The sequence below is a fragment of the Lissotriton vulgaris genome, chromosome 2_2, assembly GCF_964263255.1.
Source record: "Lissotriton vulgaris chromosome 2_2, aLisVul1.2, whole genome shotgun sequence".
NCBI lineage: Eukaryota > Metazoa > Chordata > Amphibia > Caudata > Salamandridae > Lissotriton > Lissotriton vulgaris.
The window spans coordinates 144,065,019-144,083,301 of NC_141688.1; the positions used below are offsets into that span (position 1 = coordinate 144,065,019).

Here is an 18,283-nt window from a genome sequence, read left to right on the forward strand (position 1 = left end):
AACAAATCTAAAATTGTTCCTCCAGCTTCAGTCTCCTTCGTCAATTACTTTTCTTTGCATTTGCCATTGCTTGCTACCAAAGTCTGGACCTCTTTCAAGTGTGGCCATTTAATCTTCCAGGGCCACCACTATCCTTTCTGTAATATACAGTTGAGATCGGAAAGCGTCCAGATCTCCCCATAACGATTTAAGATCACTATTCATCGCATTGGTATAGTCATTTTATCACATATTTCTGGATAAAGACGCACCAGAAACAATTACAAACACCAAAATGCAGACACCGTCACTGGCAAAATTTTCTTGTGCCATCAGTGAATTTACTGACCATGTTATAAGTGATGTAATATGTGAGGTCATAAGAAGTCCATTGCGGAGGTATCCGTTATAGTTAGCTTAGGTAAATAGAACTGCTGGATTTCACTGGTATTATACTCAGGGTAGCAACGGAAAAATCACCTACTAGAAATTATGCCATCTGTTGATAGGCAGTACGTATCACTCACTCCAAAGGATTAAGTTAGAACATAGGTAACATTTGCCTGGGGAAAAAGGAATGAAGGTTATACACCCATCCAGGGTCCTTGCCAGCATTAAGTGAAAGATGAGGTATGATCACTAGGAGGTTTCATCAATCTAGGCTGGAACTATGCGGTACCTTTCACCATTGTTTGTTTCCTCGAATTATGTCAATATAATTTCCTATTAACCCCTTCCATGCTGATGACGAACCCCAGCCGTCATGCACTACGGTGCTCGTGTGCTGATGATGGATGGGGTTCGTCACGGCCCGCCCCTGTTCGTGCTGTTTACAGCACACCAGGGGAATCGCTGCCGCATGGAAAGGGTTAATGCACCAAAGTTAACCACAAGAAATATAGTCTGTACGAATTTATGAGGGACCAAAGCTTAGACCCAGATGGATCAGTTCTTTGATTCGGTCGTGCTTATCTACTACATATCTCTAAACTGAGGTATCACGTCTGTGGACACAATGTCTCATGCTTAGGTTATGAATGTGAAAATCAATAACACTTGAAATTTTACCTGCGCTGAGTTGAAGAACGCCGAGGATCTTTGAAGCTCTCTCCTTTGGTTTTCTGCCCCGTGGTCCTGTGGGCTTTGCTACCACCTCCCCTCCTTGCCGCCACCGCTTCGCGGGTGCTGTTTCATCTGGCTGGAGGTGTGTCAGCAGTGGGGCGGTTGGGCTGGCTGCACACAGGGGGTGGTAAAATCGTGCTAGAGGGACTCGCTCTCCCAGGAGTCCCTGCACGGCCCTGGTCAACTGGCCTGCGCACCCTGTGAGCCCCGCCCCCGGACCGGCAAACGAGATAAAACCTATGCTCTCCCTCCTGTGATTGGGACACTTGAAATTTTACCTGCGCTGAGTTGAAGAACGCCGAGGATCTTTGAAGCTCTCTCCTTTGGTTTTCTGCCCCGTGGTCCTGTGGGCTTTGCTACCGCCTCCCCTCCTTTCCGCCACCGCTTCGCGGGTGCTGTTTCATCTGGCTGGAGGTGGGTCAGCAGTGGGGCGGTTGGGCTGACTGCACACAGGTGGTGGTAAAATCGTGCTGGAGGGACTCGCTCTCCCAGGAGTCCCTGCATGGCCCTGGTCACCTGGCCTGCGCACCCTGCGAGCCCCGCCCCCAGGCCGCCATATCCTCTATTTGTTTGGACCGGCTCCACGTTCCGCGGGACGCCCGGACGAAGCCCGGACAAAGGGCGGACAGTCTTAGACAGTCCGAGACAGGCCGTGACTGGACTGGGCACGACATACTGCCCGTGCTGAAATAAAGATACTCCCTTAAAGTAAGACATATTGCGTATGATTATTACCTTACTGAGGAACACTATCTAGTCTTACCCTTTCAAATTGTACATTATTATTGTATTGTATTGAAATGGCACTGTAATTAATACTATACAGTATGCCAAAAAAGATTCCTGCAGCTGTGTCTAACACTATGGATAATTATTTGGTTCAGGTAGTAAGAAAAATCAATAGTGAAAGAAGGCAGTCACTAGGATTAAGCCAATCCCCCATTCTCCATTCCTTGAGCCCACCTCCAAATTCTCCATGGATAGATATACCATCCCAGGCTGTAGGCAGCAAAGTCCCTGACACTGATCTTCGTGACAGCGAAACTTTTAATCAAAGTGTACTTTTAGAGGTTGACCCAGAAACTGATCAAGAAAACCGACCCCGAGTCACAGGTTGATGTTATAGTAGAAGATTCTCCCACACAGGTGGAAGCAATAGTAGAGGAACCTCCCATCCCTGTGCCTGTAATTAGGGCGGTTAGAACATGTAGAAAAATCCAGTCTAATCGCGGAGGGTCACGATCAGGGAGAAACAGGGTTGCATCACCAGTGAAAACAAGGGATAAAAGTAGGGGGTATGGGGAAGATAGTGACAAACAAATCATGGATGATGAGTTATTCAATAGGATAGCGGACATGATCGCCTGTAAGATCAAGGCCATCATCAAACCGCTGATGGCAAAAATAGACAAACTCACCCCTGAAGTAAAGAAATTGGGTGGGGCCCAGAACAAGATAGCGGAAGAGGTGGCTAACACAACAACCCTAGTCTCAAATCTAGCCCACACAAATAAAGAGCATACTGTGAGTGGGACAGAGGGAGGTGAAAACGTGGCTCCGACTATCCCCCTTGGACACGTACCAGCAACAGAACACAACCAGCCAGAGATAAGAGAAGGTTCCTTACTAAGACCACCTGTAACGATCACACCAGGTTTAGAAAAAGATTCCTTACAATTCATAGTAGAAGCCTCACCCTTGGTGTTGGTACTGGCAAATGTACCTTCTTTGGCACCTGGCCAATCAGAATCTTCAACATCCCTGATAAGCAAGGCTTTGCACTGGCTGTCAGGTAATATGCAGATGGCTCCCTGGGGGAAACAACAGTTAGCAGGGGAGATTAAGATGGCTAGAAGGGTAGCCTGGATAGGGAACAGCCCAAAGAAGTTAAAAGGAGATTGTATAGTATTGAACTTTTCTAACTTGGCTGTACTCCCCAATGTCTTGTTAAATATATTCCCCCCTCAACGTAGGAGTGGTACTATTGTTCCACTTACTTTAGAATTTTTTTATGGAAAACAGCGAAGCATGACATATCCCAAGACATACCCTAACACTACAAGGTCAGGGTGGAATGCAACGACAAACAGATGGGGCATAGGTGCTCCTGTTAACGATTGGGGGATTAGTTTAGAAAACAGGTTTGGTGTTCTTTCAGGGTTAAATGACTGTGATTGACTCAAGAGGGATCAAACCTCGGCATATAATAGACCACATAATGCCCCTAGAATGTGTGACCTTTTAGTTCAGAGAATGAACCCTACAAACAATAATCCCATGCACGAGAAAAATAGGATGGACGATTGTAATAATCTATGGTATCTGGGAAGGGCAAATGGCTTTGATCAACCTTTTAATTTAAACATTCCAGATCCATTTAATTATTATGGAAAAGAACTACCAGAATTTCCAAAGGTACTGGGTAATACGCCCACTGACGTAACATCTATCCCTAGAATAAAGGGTGGTACCGAACGTATTTTAGGAGCGATTGATCCAACCAGCCTAGTGGTTCGTCCTTCAGATACAGATCTAGTAACATCAGGGACCAGTGGAAATGCTACTATGTCTCCAGGACAGATTTATTGTAGCAGAATAAGGGAGGCAAAATTAATTTCATGGAACATCGCAGGAATAAAAAAGAATTTACCTGACCCAGCTTGGCATCAATACCTTGACAATGGGGATCTTATTTTATTCCAAGAAACCTGGGGGGTAGGTCCTTTTTTATCTCAGCTGTAAACACACATGGGGGCAGACCCTCTGGGGGCTTGATGACATGGGCCAGAATCACAATGGGGACTACTGTTAAACAAATAGATTCAAATAGCTCCGATATTCTGATCATAGAACTGAAAAAGCCAAAAAATGGGTCACTTTATGTGATCAATATATACAACAGGCCGCATAATCCATGTAGGGAATCAGAAGTAATAATCCAGCTATGTAAAATCATTTCGGACCTAGGCCACAACCCTATGTTGATTATCTGTGGCGATTTTAATAGGAATTTTGAGCCCATATTGGGCTTGGAAGACATTTACAGGGATGAGGATAGCGCTAATAACATCCCCTATGTTGATGCAAATCACAAAGTAGCCTGCACAACTAGTGCCCTACAAGTACTGAGTACGACACTGGACCATGGATTACGTGCATGTAACGGACACTTGCCCTCCGACTGTCCTAGTCAGCCAACGTTCACTAGAGGGGGCTGTTCAAGCCACCTAGACTATATTTTAGTCTCCTTGGCCTTATGGCTGGTTGACATAATGGTGGATAAGCGAATAGAAAGTGATCACTTTCCACTTTCCTTGACAGCTCAGAATTTACTCTTTGCCTCATCTAATATTAGGGATAGCAAAGATCCCAAACCATCACCTGAACCTATAGAATCAAATAATCGTAGGTCTTTGAGGTGGCCCGTAGTCTTGGGCAACGGGGGAATCATTAAACAGATTTACCAACTTTTTGTCAAACACATGACCCCGCTAGCTGATACAGATACTGATAACTCCCCTATGATAGAAACCCATGGTGAATTAATTACCCAACTTGGTGGAATCCTAACAAAAGCTATAAAAAAGTTAGAACCTGGTCGCCATCCTCCCCCACAGGAAAATCTCTGGTATAACAAAGCTTGCCGAAGTGCTAAAACAGATCTTATTAAAGCAGTGAAGGGGAATCAACTAGATGTTGTTAGATCTAAAAGGACTCATTACAAAAAAAACGTCCAATTAGCTAAGAAAGAGTGGGATGAAAGACTATGGTCAGATTTGCTCGAGGCGTGTAAGTCAAATGACTAGACTTCCTTTTGGAGCCTCATTGCAAGAGGCACCAAAGGGGCTACAGAGTCAAAAGATAGATTCCTTGAGGAAAGTACCTGGGTTAAACATTTCTCACTGCTTTACTCTTGTGAAGTAGATGAGGAAGATTGGGCAATAAAACAAATTAAGCTAGCCCCTTATGATAGCCCTTTAACATTTAGTTTGAATGACACTATCCTAGCAATCAAGGTGGTGAAATCAGGCAAAGCTCCAGGTCCAGATAGAATACACGGGGACCTCTGGAAGCACGAGGATTTTATTTGGGCACCCTATATTAACTGGCTCACAAATAAAATAGCACGGGGGGCTCCAATCCCGGAGACCTGGAAGGGTGTAGAAATCGTGACAATTTTTAAGTAAGGCGATAGGTCTAATCCATCACACTATCGACCAATTAGTTTGATCGATGTTCTGCAAAAAATCTTTGCCCGTCAAATTCTTAGTCGGCTTAATGCATGGGTCGAGGACCATTTTATTCTTACAAAGTACCAGGCTGGCTTTAGAGCGAAAATCAGTACAGTGGAGCAGGTTTTTAGGTTTTTATCCATACTTTGGAAATACATTAACGTAAAGAGCTCCCACATATATGTGGCCTTCGTTGATCTAAAAGCTGCTTTTGATCTTGACCCCAGGGGGAAATTATGGCAAACGCTAAATGATATGGGTGCCCCTGGGAACATTCTTCAACAGCTGATTAGATTACATGAAAGTAAGTATGCAAGAGTGAGATGAGAGCCCAATGGGGAGCTAAGTGAGAAAATAGATATAGTGAAAGGTGTTAGGCAAGGATGCGCCAACCCTATTTTCTCTTTATGTTAATGACATCCCGACACCCTCTTGGGCTGCGAGCATGACTCTCCCAAGCTGTGTGGTCAAGCCGTTCCGGCATTATTATTCGCGGATGATACGATTTTAATCTCCCAAACCCCTAAGGGACTTCAGAACCTTCTTAAAAAATGTAGGTTGTATGGCCAGGATAAGAAACTTGAAATCAATTCTTCGAAAACTAAAATAATGACAATCAACCCACATAAAGGTTTTAATAAAATTTTCACTATAAATAATGAAAAAATTGAGGAAGTCCAAAGTTTTAAATACCTGGGTATCACCTTAGACAGCAAAACAACTTGGAAACCACAATTAGAAATTTCAAAGATCAGACTAGTCCAGTATCAAGGCCCTATTTTAAGGAAACATAGAAATAGTCATTTTAAGTCAATCTCGCTAGCAATTAGTTTGTTTAAGTACAAAGCGCTATCGGCTTCTCTTTATGGGGCAGAACTGTGGGGACATTTTGAAAAGCACCTTTTTAGTTCCAGAAAATAATTTTATTAGACAGCTCTTAGGTGTACCTGGTTCTACTCCCCTTATGCCTCTTTTATGGGACCTTAACTTTCGCCATTCTGATGACCATGCCCTTTTACGTCCTCTGCTGTACTGGGTTCGCCTGTGGTCCACTGACGAGCTAATTGACTACAGAGAGTCGTTAAAAGAGATAATGTCTATAAAAAACTCCACGCATTTAGCATGGCTGGCTTACATTGAAAACTGGTTCATAAAACTGGGGTTAAGTAGCTTTTGGTCAGACCCGGATTCAATTACACATAGTTCAAAAAAACTGCTTAAGAACAGATATTGGGAATATAAAAGAGATTCCCTATTTGAAAATTCCAAACTGGGGACACTGACACTTAAGTTTTTTGAACTAAAAATGGATATGAAATTAGAAAGCTTTATGGATGAAATCTACCCGCCTATGGCCAAATCATTATATCTAAAATTTCGTTACAGTGTCCTTCAAATAAAATATAGGACCTCGAAATGGCACTTTAACAAAGGCCCAGGGGGCAGTTTTGGCTCTGACCTATGCGAACTATGTGAAATGGGCTTGAGGGAAGATGAGGCTCATGTGCTATTTATATGCCCTGCTTACTTACATGCAAGAAAAAAATGGCTAAAACCAATATGTCAAATTCTGGGCCTCCGCCATATCAAAGATGGTGAAAGAGTCTTTAAAGGAGACACTTCACGACCAATAGTATTTAGCTTGAGCCGTTTCCTTCTATCGGCAGCGATAGTTAGAAAGAGGAATGGCTACCAAATGTAAATAGATAGCTGGTATTTACGAAGAACAGCTACTGAAATGCACTTTGATTTGCACTTTACATTGTACTCGAACCAATTATTACAATTGCAATGTATGCTGAAATAGGTGTGCTATATGTAATGATAAATACAACTAGATTGATAATTATTAGTGGGGCGTGAAATGGAATTTGTTTTTAAACCTTTAGTGTGTTTAGAGTGTACTGTCCAAATTTAAGATAGCGACAAGGCGAACTGGTCTGATAGTAGTGATTAGTGTTGTGCTTCTTTTTAATCCTGGTGCCTTGTTTTTATAGAGCTATGTATTAACTCATTAAATTATTTAACTTTATTAACTGTTCCTCGATTCATGGATGTTAATCTTACTATGAGGTACTGTTGCTGATAGTGATTCCTCCTTAATTATAATTTTCCTCAGGCAGTCAAATATTGTTAAATATTGTACTAGAGTATGTAAGAAATGTAACGTATTATTCTAAACTGTTTCTTTTAAGGTTGTGTTGTCAACCGAAATAAAGAATAACATTTTTTTTAAAAAAGGTTTGTTTTTAAAGTTAGAACACAGAACCTCATCTTTACCTTGAAAGCTCAGAGCGTAGCCCCAACTTTAACCTAATGTTGCTGATGTTTCGTAGCAAGCCAGAAATGCAATCCTATGTAATCTAATAGACATGCTAAAACTTCATACGACAAACCAAAGGAGCATACTGTGTCACGAGGAAGATATTACCTATCAAGTTGTGTAGCAGAATGAATATATTAGTCAAAGATAGATCCACTTCTGGTTTCTTATATCTATCAGTCTGACAATTGGAGAATCTCTGCATGATCAACTCTGTTTGGTCACTGATACTCAACAGTGCAGGGAAATCTTCATAAATAGCACAACTCCCATGGATGATTTGGGCTGCGAACAGCTCCATCTGGTAATGAAAACCAAAAAAGGAGATTGTTGTCCCTGTAGCTGTGATCCAGTATAAGAAAAGTACCTGTGGAATACAATAAACTAAAGGCTACATAAAAGAGGAGGAAATCTCTTGTCTTACAAAAGAAATGTCTTGGATGGCGTAAGTGCAAATTAGCAGCATTGTAAAACTCTATGTAAAGGGTCAAATTTCAACATAGAAAAAATAATAATTGGGACAAACCAGTCTCCTTCAGAAAGATGTCAGAACGTATGCCTGGAGAAGATAGAGTATTCTGCCAGTAGAAGGTAGTACATTTCAAAAGTATGGATCCATGAAATGCTAAAGGCAGAGAACAAAAATGTTGTCAAATAAATCTGAGAAAAAAAATCATTATGAATATGCAGGTGCTTAAATTTGTGCTTGTGATATCCCGTGCCCACAACTTCCACTCATTTGTGGAGACCACCACACTTTCTAGTGATGCCTGGGTTGCACTTGCAGTGCAGCACCATGGCATAATCATTAAATACTTAATTTAGGCAAACACAGACGATAGGTGAAGATAGCGCTTACCACAGCACACCATGTGAAGTGCATCACAAAAGTTACCTTAGCCACAGTGTGTAGAGTAGTGCTGCTCACGTCAGTCTTCCACTGGTTGATACCTCAATTGGGTTAGCTATGCTTGGGCAGGCAACGCTTGGCCATCTGTCTAGGTCTGGCCATATCCTGCCTCTAACCCAGCCTGAACCAGTTTATGAGTGGTTCAGTGCCATCGGTCTCCCTCTGTCTACTTATACTGAGCTGCCTGTGCAGCAGCTCCAGCCCTGACCCTTCTACAACCGGTCCTCACAAATTGTAGACAGTTCATAATCAAGAAGCAAACAGTGGGTGTATTGGTCAAATTAGCTACAGCAGAGCAGGCGCAGCAGTGTAGCCAGTGAAGAATTGCAACACCATCATCCCTCCCCCCCCCATACACACACAGAGAGGCAAACTCCCCCCCCCCCCCTCATTCCTCCTCTGTCCACAAACATCACACTGCTGCGGACTACCACGTCTCTACCCACATCAGATACCCTTGAACAGTAAATGTTATTGTCCAGTTGTATACAAATTAAAGAAACAGAATTTGCAGGGGGTTGGATGAGAAATCAAATGTGTTTGAATTTTATTGTTGTATTACAGAGCTTTTTTTTACAGCATTTCACTTAACTTTGCAGTTCCAGAAGCTGTTTCTAGCGCACCTTACCACCCACCTCTGGTTCTTTCTACCCTTCTCTTTCACTTCACCTTCTTTGCCACCTTCCCTCTCATTTTTTGTATTTTTGTATTTCTCCTCGTGCGCAGGTAGTATTTACTTCACTCAGTCATTTGCTAAAACTCAATTATTGTGTTTAAAAAAGGCATCCCCAATAAATGTCAAATTATGAGCATTTAAATATTTAAGTATTACATGCTTGAAAAAGAACTCTTGGTCACAGTACCAGGCAACTACTGAAAGTAATTCACTAAAATGCATCAAAATCATTACGTATGAAAAATAACAATGTTATATTCAGCCTACAGTTGCATCACAGCAACATTACACTCCAAAAGCCTAATAATGAATGTGCATACAACACAGCATACATCAAGGAGGATATATGAGCTAAATAGCACTTCACTACAAATAGGTTGGTTGGAAGATTTGCAAATATGATAGTATACACTGAAAAAGGATGAAATATTGTACTTACGCGTATGACTGTGAAAGTTGCTTGGCTATATTGAAAGCTGTAGGGTCCCGATCCAGTGCAAATATTTTGATGTTACTGGCTTGTTGTAAAATGGATGTTGCATGGCCACCGGCTCCAAATGTCATATCCAATATACACTGGCAGGTGAAAAATGAACAGGATACGTTACTAATATATTACATTATTGCATCATTTACTAAACCATTGTAATTGAAGTTGCAATGTTGAAAATGGCAGTCAGGTATCCTAAGCAATTAAATATTTCTTATGAGCTAGATATGAAGTAGAGGTACATCAAGAGATATTTTAACCAATAGACATCACAATAAGACATAAATTAAACTAACTCCAAGCAGATTCTTTTATTTTGTTTATTACCAGCTCTTGGTGTCATGCTGTTTGTTCAACATGATGTGATTAATTTATATGAATGATTTGATTGTCACAAATAGCTCTCGTAAAGCAGCCAAAATGGAGTGCATGTCAGTGCTATATATAATGCTTGTCGCCATTAGCTGAGCAGAAACTAGATTACGTCTTGATAACGAATGAAACATTTCCAAGCTAAAGTGAAGGAAAGTTTAAATTCTGTGGCAGCACCTTAAAATCAAAACACAAAATACATTTCCCAAGAACACTGAGAACAATTCCTGCAAAACCGTGGTCACAGCTGTGGGGTATCCCTCCACAAGCCACACCCGCCGAGGCGGCTACCCGGCTATCTGGGCCCTGGACTCCTGGCACCACGCTGCCTCGCTACGATCCAAGGCGGCCCTGGAAGCGGCTTGCTGCCATCCTCCATTCCTCCCTGAAACGAACCGCACAGTGTAGTCTTGTGCCGACTTTCTCCGGTTTGCTGTCTGCCAGGCCCTACGCAACTGAATTGGTGGCTGCTAACTGAGGGGGTAGGGAGAGGAGCTGGAGGAGCGCCAAGCGAAGCTCTATAAAAACAAAACCAGTGTGAAACACTAGTTACGGGCATGGGGGTAGTGCAACTCCTGAGGAGTGAGCCAGCGGCAAGTGGAAGCGGCCCGGCTAGGCCCGTGGCGCGGCTTGATCTATGCTGTGTGCTCACCCGCCCTAATCAATCCCGGCAAACCGTAAATCGGCCCAGGTGCACCCCACTACAGGTTAAAACACTACCGGGCATACTCACTCTCGGCTGAGGAACATGACAACATCATGCACTCAGGCAAGATTAGGGTGGCACTGACAAGCTCGAAGCGCAAACAAAGGTGCCCCAACAAACAACTCAATCGAACCTTCCCTGCTAACGCCACATCACAACAAACAAGATGCAGCACTTTCTCTTCTATCTGCTGGACTGGTTGCCCAGCCCAATGATCCTCGGAATAAATTCAGCATTTTAAAAGATACAATGGACTTATTATTCTCTCACATCAAAGACACACAAGGCTTACAAGCTCCGATACACCCACGCACACCCCCACATCCGACCCTCTACTGGTAGATGCCCACAACAGCCATTCGTGAAAAAGTCTAACAGTGCCAAAGAGAAAGGGAAAAAAAGAGTCTGGAAGTAGAGACAAGCATTTACAATGCACTGGTTTCGCCTTTGGAAAAGTTTGAGCTATTGGCATTGTAAATGACAACATTTTTATTTATGTGTTGGTTTTGAAAACAGATAAATAAAAGGCACTGTCATTTAAAATGCCAATAGCTTAATCTCTCGCAAATGCTACACACAGACCCACACAGAGTCCCACACACATACATACCTACAGAGTCACATGCAGAGCCACAACCACACACACAGAGCCACAATGGACAGAAGCAGTAAAATACAAGTGGGGCAGCACAATAAGCTAAGTACCGATTTTTGGCTTGTGTTTTAAGGCGCGCCCTTGATTGCATTGGCCACGCCCCTACGGGAGACCCCCTCCCCCCAGTTATTTTATCCCACTTAAAGCCCTGGTAATGCTACCTACCCCCTTCTCAAAATGTGAACACCTTACAACACCCACACTACTTTGTTCGATAATTGCCTAACATTCAGAGTTCTCCCACAAAAGTAGCCAATAGAAAATCCAGAACTGTACAATAAGCCCACTTTGTTCAAGGAAGCTTCTATGCCTTATATCAACACTGTGGCATGCACTCCTTTATAATGCACCGTTCCCATGTGCCCTCCTCCCCACACCGAGCTCGGCATGTGTTCCCCTCTGGGCTCCTTGCTGGAGAGGAGCAAGTGTTACCTGAAACTACACACGTCCACACCCTGGTGCTGCTGCCTCGTCCCAGCAGATCACATTAGTAGGCCGCAGGCTCGTTGTGAGCGCCTGAGCCGGTCTCCCTCAAGCCTTGGCTCCTCCCTGGGCCCTTTGTTGCCTTGAACAGCTGCATTAGCTTTTCCGCTGCTGTAAAAAGGGGAATGTGCTGCTGTTGCTGCTGAGTCCTGACATTGGTTCATCACAACTCGTGCCTTTGATGGGCTAAGTTTAGAGACTCAAGGCTCTCCTAGCAGCATCATGGAAACCAAAACCGAGCAGAAAAAAACCCCGAAAAAAAGTAGACACTCCTTAACTCCTGCTAACAGCATCTCTCTCAATGCATGGACAGGGGAGTGTGGGTGGGGAAGAGGGGTGCAAAAATGCACTGAGTGCGGGTGGGGGAGGGGTGTGCAAAAATTCACGGACAGCGGACTGTGGTCTGGGGGTGTAAAAGAAAACACGGACAACGGAGTGCAGGGGGGTGGGGGGGTGCGAAAAAGTCAAACTCCTCAAGTATGACCTGTCATGTTGTATTCCTGCAACACACCTCTGCAGTTATGGAGTGCCCATGGGGTGATGTGTTCTTCAACATCTCGCTCTGTGGTCTGTCCGTCCGTCCAACTAGCTGCCCAGACAGGCTGGCAGGCAGGTGGTGAAGCAGACATCCATGAGAGAGCGATGCGCAGACAGACAGACACGGGTAGAGCGCACGGTCACGCCCCTGGGGTTCTAGTGTGAGGAGCCAGAGAAGGTGAAGTGATAAAAGAATACCCCCCGCCTTGCCCGTCCCCGCTCTGGAGTGTTGCTTGACTAATGTGGTTCTTTGCCACTTAACATAATCTCACGTTGCATGTTTTGTAGTTCACAACAAAAAGGTGTCTTCCAATGACTAGGGGCTGATGGCGGCAGTAACTTCACTGCCCTCATGCAACGGGCGCTTTCATCGCCCCGCCTTCGTGGCCTCAGATTCAGCGAGCACGGCTACTTGAAGTTAGCGCACAAAGGGACCGAGGCGCTGTAAGAGAATGATGGCATTTCCAAGGAAACAAACGATGTATAATTTCACAACTGATCCAGTGTCCTGTGACAAGCTGCATACCGCATTAAATTCTCGTGTCCCTAGTACTAGGGTTACATAAATTTAACAAGCATTAAGCACGGGCACACAGACAGCGGGAGAGGGGGGGGGCGGGAACGGGCAAACGGACAGCGGGAGCGGGGCAGGTTAACGGGCACACCGACAGCGGGAGGGGGCAGGAACGGGCACACCGACAGCGGGAGGGGGCGGGAGCGGGATAAAAAAAAATAGTGAAAATGCCGATTACCTGCAAGGAAAGTGAAATCGCGCAGCCCACCCCTGCTCGGAGTAGGGAGCTGGTCGGGGCTGCGTCCTCAAAGGGAGAGCGAGCAGGCTGGTGTGACGAAGGATGCCACGACAAAAAAAAACACCGCCCATCGCCGCATGACGTGGGCAAAAAGCGAAAAGTTCTCGGGAACGCCCACGAATCTGCTCCGGCAATGACGGACAGATGTCTGTTCCAATGGCTAGCCTCCAGTTATGGAGCTAGCCAATGGAACAGAGAGGCGGAACAAAGCCACACAGTGTAAAGACATAAGATTTCGCCTGCGCAAAAGGCTGCTGCGCAGCTTTTGACAGGCGAAACCTAAACAAATGGCTAACCTTGGCAACAGGCAATCTGAAAGTGGGCACCATTGCTAATGCAGGAGAAAACCTGGCTCTCGACTCCGCGCTAGCTGTCATACCAAATACCATGGAGGCATCTGCCTAAGATACCTCTGACCCAAAGAGCATCAACTGTATGCTGGACCAAGTTAAACATGCCAATAAAAGGACAGGCCCTAGGTAGCTGCCAAGAAACACCATCCTTCAATTAATGAGCCTTTTTGATTCTTCCCCAGACAATCAGGGAAAGGACGGGTCTCCCTTAGCAAAATCTACTTGGTTCACGGCCCAGCCATCAATCAAAAGCAGCATACAACCAGCAGAAGCTCCTCCTTTGAAGAACTAGCTTCACTGCCCATCGAGGTGTCTCCTCAACTTCAAGCCAAGAGCTAGGTCACTTCGGACTTAAAAAGGCTCTCAGCAGGATCACATTTATCATCAAGTCCCGACATTGACGAGCCTAGTATCTGTTTGGAAGAGGCAGAAGCCAAACATCATGGCAAAAAGATGGGCTAAACAATACCTGGGATGACCTGCTCGATTAATTTCAATCAGTCGTTAACGCTCCAACTTACCTGTCAACCAAGTTAGATTTGCAGGTAAACCTTCTCAACACTATGGTAACCTATGACACAGCAATCAATTCAAAAATAGGTTTACTAAATGCAGAAATAACGGGGATATCCAATGCACTAAAAAAAAAAAAGTAAACATTAGTTAAGTAACAAATAACGATTCAGTACAAAAAGACAAAGCGACAGAAGGTTTCTAGGAATCTCCAGAGGGAGAGTTGTCCATTGGAGTCCTTTATTGAGTCAAACAGCCACCCGACACGTGTTTCATCGCTATTGCGAATCCTCAGGGCTAATAAGGCTGTATTGAGACTAGTAGGTTGCTCAGCTGGTGATAATTACGACCCAGCCGGGCCCATGACCATCAGTGAGAAAAATGCAAATAACTGGTCTTCACACTCAATATAAGGTAAACGTGAGGGGAAACTTCCTGTGTCCTTAATAATGTTTCAAATCCGAGCGGTTTCTTAGATGTGCTCTAAAACCAAAATCAAGTGTATAGTCAAACACATGAAAGCCTGCAGTCGGGTACGACTTCAGTCTGTGAAGAGGACGCCAAGACTCTTTGAAAACCGAGTGCGGTTACCAACGTGTCCTCTCTCCGGGCCGTGTTCCTGTTTGGAGAGTCTTGGCGTCCTCTTAACAGACTGAAGTCGTACCCGACTGCAGGCTTTCGTGTGTTTGACTATACACTTGATTTTGGTTTTAGAGCACATCTAAGAAACCGCTCGGATTTGAAACATTAAGGACACAGGAAGTTTCCCCTCACGTTTACCTTATATTGGGTGTGGAGACCAGTTGTTTGCATTTTCCTCACTGAAGGTCACAGGCCCGGCTGGGTCGGAATTATCACCAGCTGAGCGACCTACTAGTCTCAATACAGCCTTATTAGCCATGAGGATTCGCAATAGCGATGAAACATGTGTCGGCTGGCTGTTTGACTCAATAAAGGACTCCAACGGACAACTCTCCCTCTGGAGATTCCTAGAAACCTTCTGTCGCTTTTTCTTTTTGTACTGAATCGTTATTTGTTACTTAACTAATGTTTACTGTTTTTTTAGTGCATTGGGTAACCCTGTTATTTCTGCAGTTGGTAGTTTGGACTACTCACTTTTGAGTGGTTCTAAGGGCTCTCCACTTACCCTTTGCACCACCAGATATAAGTTAACCAATATCAAGTGTGTTGATTGTTAGGCTGTGCACCTTTGTTTTCTCAGACTACAAGCCCTTCGGTATTCTCATAGGTTCACTAAATGCGTTGGTACAACGAGCACAGTCTGATGCTGTCAAATCGCTTTAAATTGCTCTTGCGGTCCTGTGGAAGACTAGTTGGTAGATCTTGCTAGGTGCCTGTTCATCCAATAGCAACCAGGTCTACCACTTGCACTAATATTAGGTCACAACAACAAGGCCTCTAATTGATACTGGCCAACAGAGCAATACAAACCCACAGCCCCCAGTTGCCCGCCAGTTAACTGTTGCAAGTCCTAATGTTAGTGCCCCTAACAGGACACGACAACCAAGGGTTCCAAATAAAGCCGCTCAACAGTGAAGAATAAACGCTCAGTCCTCCATCAGATCGGTCACTTACAGCTCTGAGCTAGTTACTGATCAGTCTTGTAATCAAAGAAGTGAGAGAGGAACTAGTATGGCTAGTTCGTTTCCCCTGGGGTATAATGTATAAACAAAGAGAACTAGCTATTAGGATGATGTTTGCGTTCTATGTGTCTGCATAGGAAACCATTTGGTTTTCATGAAGGCCCTCACCCACCAACCTAATTGGTGGCATGCTTCATCATCGGGCCCCACCCGAGGCACCGAGTGTGCCTCAGATGTGTTGAAACGTTAGACTACTGCGGAGCGGGTTTTGGAACGCGAGTGTGCTGTGCTGATGTGTTGCGTGAGGTTTTAAAATACTGTCTTTGGGGTCCCAAGAAGATGCTTTATTGGTGGGCCCCAGGCAGTAAATAAAAACAAAGGTTTGGGACGTGTGGGGATAGACTTATGGTCTCCCACGTCCAGTGTGGTCAACTAGTTTCAGCCAGGCCTTCTTTCTAAACTGGCTTTCTTCAGGACCTTTTATGTGTGGGGGTGTTACAGGGATAAATATGTGTCATTGCCCTGTATGTGTAGCACGCGCTAAGGTGCTTTTATATGTGAGAGGTGTTTCCTCTCAGATTCTACCTATAGGGAAATAAAGAGGAGCCAAGACAGGACAAACAGAAGACACATATTGTTAAAAAAACATGCAATTTTCAACCACATTGATTCGTGGGTCTGCGTCTGGTGCCTAAATGTGCGAACGGATAAGGCGGAAGTGTATAGGTACTGGTGGCGAAACGTGGCATTTGACGGTGTTAGTACCTAATTGCTGTAGTACATTGTGGGTGAAATAGCGGTGAGTAATTGCACATGAAATACAGTGCTTACGCCTAACTCCAGAGGACAAACTCCCAGGATCTCGGACGGATGGTCGGGACTGAATACACTCTGAAAAGGTGGGGAGAAAGAGGGGTAAGGAAGTGTCCAAATGCTACTAGTGGTAAAAAGTGCACACATAGTCACGGCCAAAGGCAGCATGACTAGCGACTGTACCGCGAGCGAGGGCAGGGCTCAGCACTTACTTGGCAGGGTCTCCAGACCCTTTGATACACCTGTTGTCGGCTGCGAGTTCGGTAGGAAATTATGGCTCGGAACTGGCGTCTTGAAATACCCTCAAAGTGCCGCAGGTGTTGCTCGTTATAGGCAGGCGGGGCTGGTGAGCGTAGCGTACGTGGGTAGGTTCGGCTGGGCTCACAGCTGAGCGTGTCTGTAGGAATAGACAAAGAAAAAATACATACGCTCGCGTCCTAAGGACTTGTATTGATGTCTACTACTCATTTTAGCATCAAGCGGCCGGGAAGGATAATAAATTAATAGTCGCCAAACTGCGGTGAAGAGACAGGGTCTTGATTCATTTATAAAAAACGATGACTTATTTTAAGCGAAATGGATGGGGTGCTGTCTAGAAACAGCCACCTAAGGCACCACCAATTAACGGACAGTCTCCACAATCAAATATAGCAGACTTCATTGGTCAACAGGATCCATCGAGCAGTTTGAATGCAAAGCCAGGAGTAAATGGGCGCTTATTTGAAAATCGACTTCCGACCCATTGGAACAATGGGCCCAGCTTCCGCCTCTTCTTTGGCTGAACAAAGACACCACCATGGGAATCCAAAAGCTTCAGTAGGGGCCTGTCCAAGAGGCCAACTTCCCAACTCATCACAGCAAAAAAGAAGCTGAACCGCGCACTTCTGTTGCTACGAAACAGTTCACACCAAATCTACGGAGGGCGGTCCTGCCTAAGCGGAGAACCTTATATAAAAAAAACACATGGGAGTCAGCTAAATCAGAGACAGGCTGGTACTGGCACACAATCATCTTAACCACTCGAAGATGCCAGCGAGCTCTGGAGAATGATGATTCAGGCCTCAGAACCTCAGTTACCCTCTTCATCCTCTAACATCTTGGAAGCTTCTGGATGATTTTTCTACCGGATATGTTTGCGGCCCCAAGACAACCCAGGAATAAAGGTACTAATCTTAGAGGCTGAAAGACTCTGTGATCCAATTCTCCCAGATGACGTGGAAAAAAACAATTGTTTCTAGGCGCTGAAATGGCACACCGGGTCTCAATGACCTACTACAAGCTATTGTTAAAGAGATTCCCAAATACTGGGCCAAACAGCTGTGCAACCTGTATAACTACGTCCCTTTCAACCAGGTTAACCATGACAGCTGCCGGGGGTCAATTATAGTCCAAATCTATAAAGCTGGTAAGAAAACGTTTCCTTCAAGTTACCGGATGATGGCTTTTCTAGACGCGGAGGTAAAATACTTTGCTAAGCTTCTGCTGGTCAAACTAACAGTTTGGGCAGAGCATGGCCTACTGGTCCCAGTGAATCAAACTGGGTTCATTAAAACCACAGGCACAACCACCAACATCCTAATGCTCACCATGCTAATTGACTAAGCCTGACATCATTTCGCAGATCTGCAATTGTGTTTTGTGGACTTCTGTTCTGTCTTTGATGCGGTCCAGCATAACATCTTGTGGTCCAAACTACTAACCTG

The 18,283-nt window shown here is 44.6% G+C and overlaps 1 protein-coding gene across 1 annotated transcript in view; it reads right to left on the minus strand.

Moving 5' to 3' along the window:
- METTL15 (methyltransferase 15, mitochondrial 12S rRNA N4-cytidine) overlaps positions 1-18,283 on the minus strand; it is a 757,304-nt gene that overhangs the window by 502,456 nt on the left and 236,565 nt on the right. Inside the window, exon 3 of the mRNA XM_086959475.1 lies at positions 9,682-9,818. Coding sequence (XP_086815601.1) covers positions 9,682-9,818 — 137 coding nt within the window. The remainder of the gene's footprint in view (positions 1-9,681; positions 9,819-18,283) is intronic.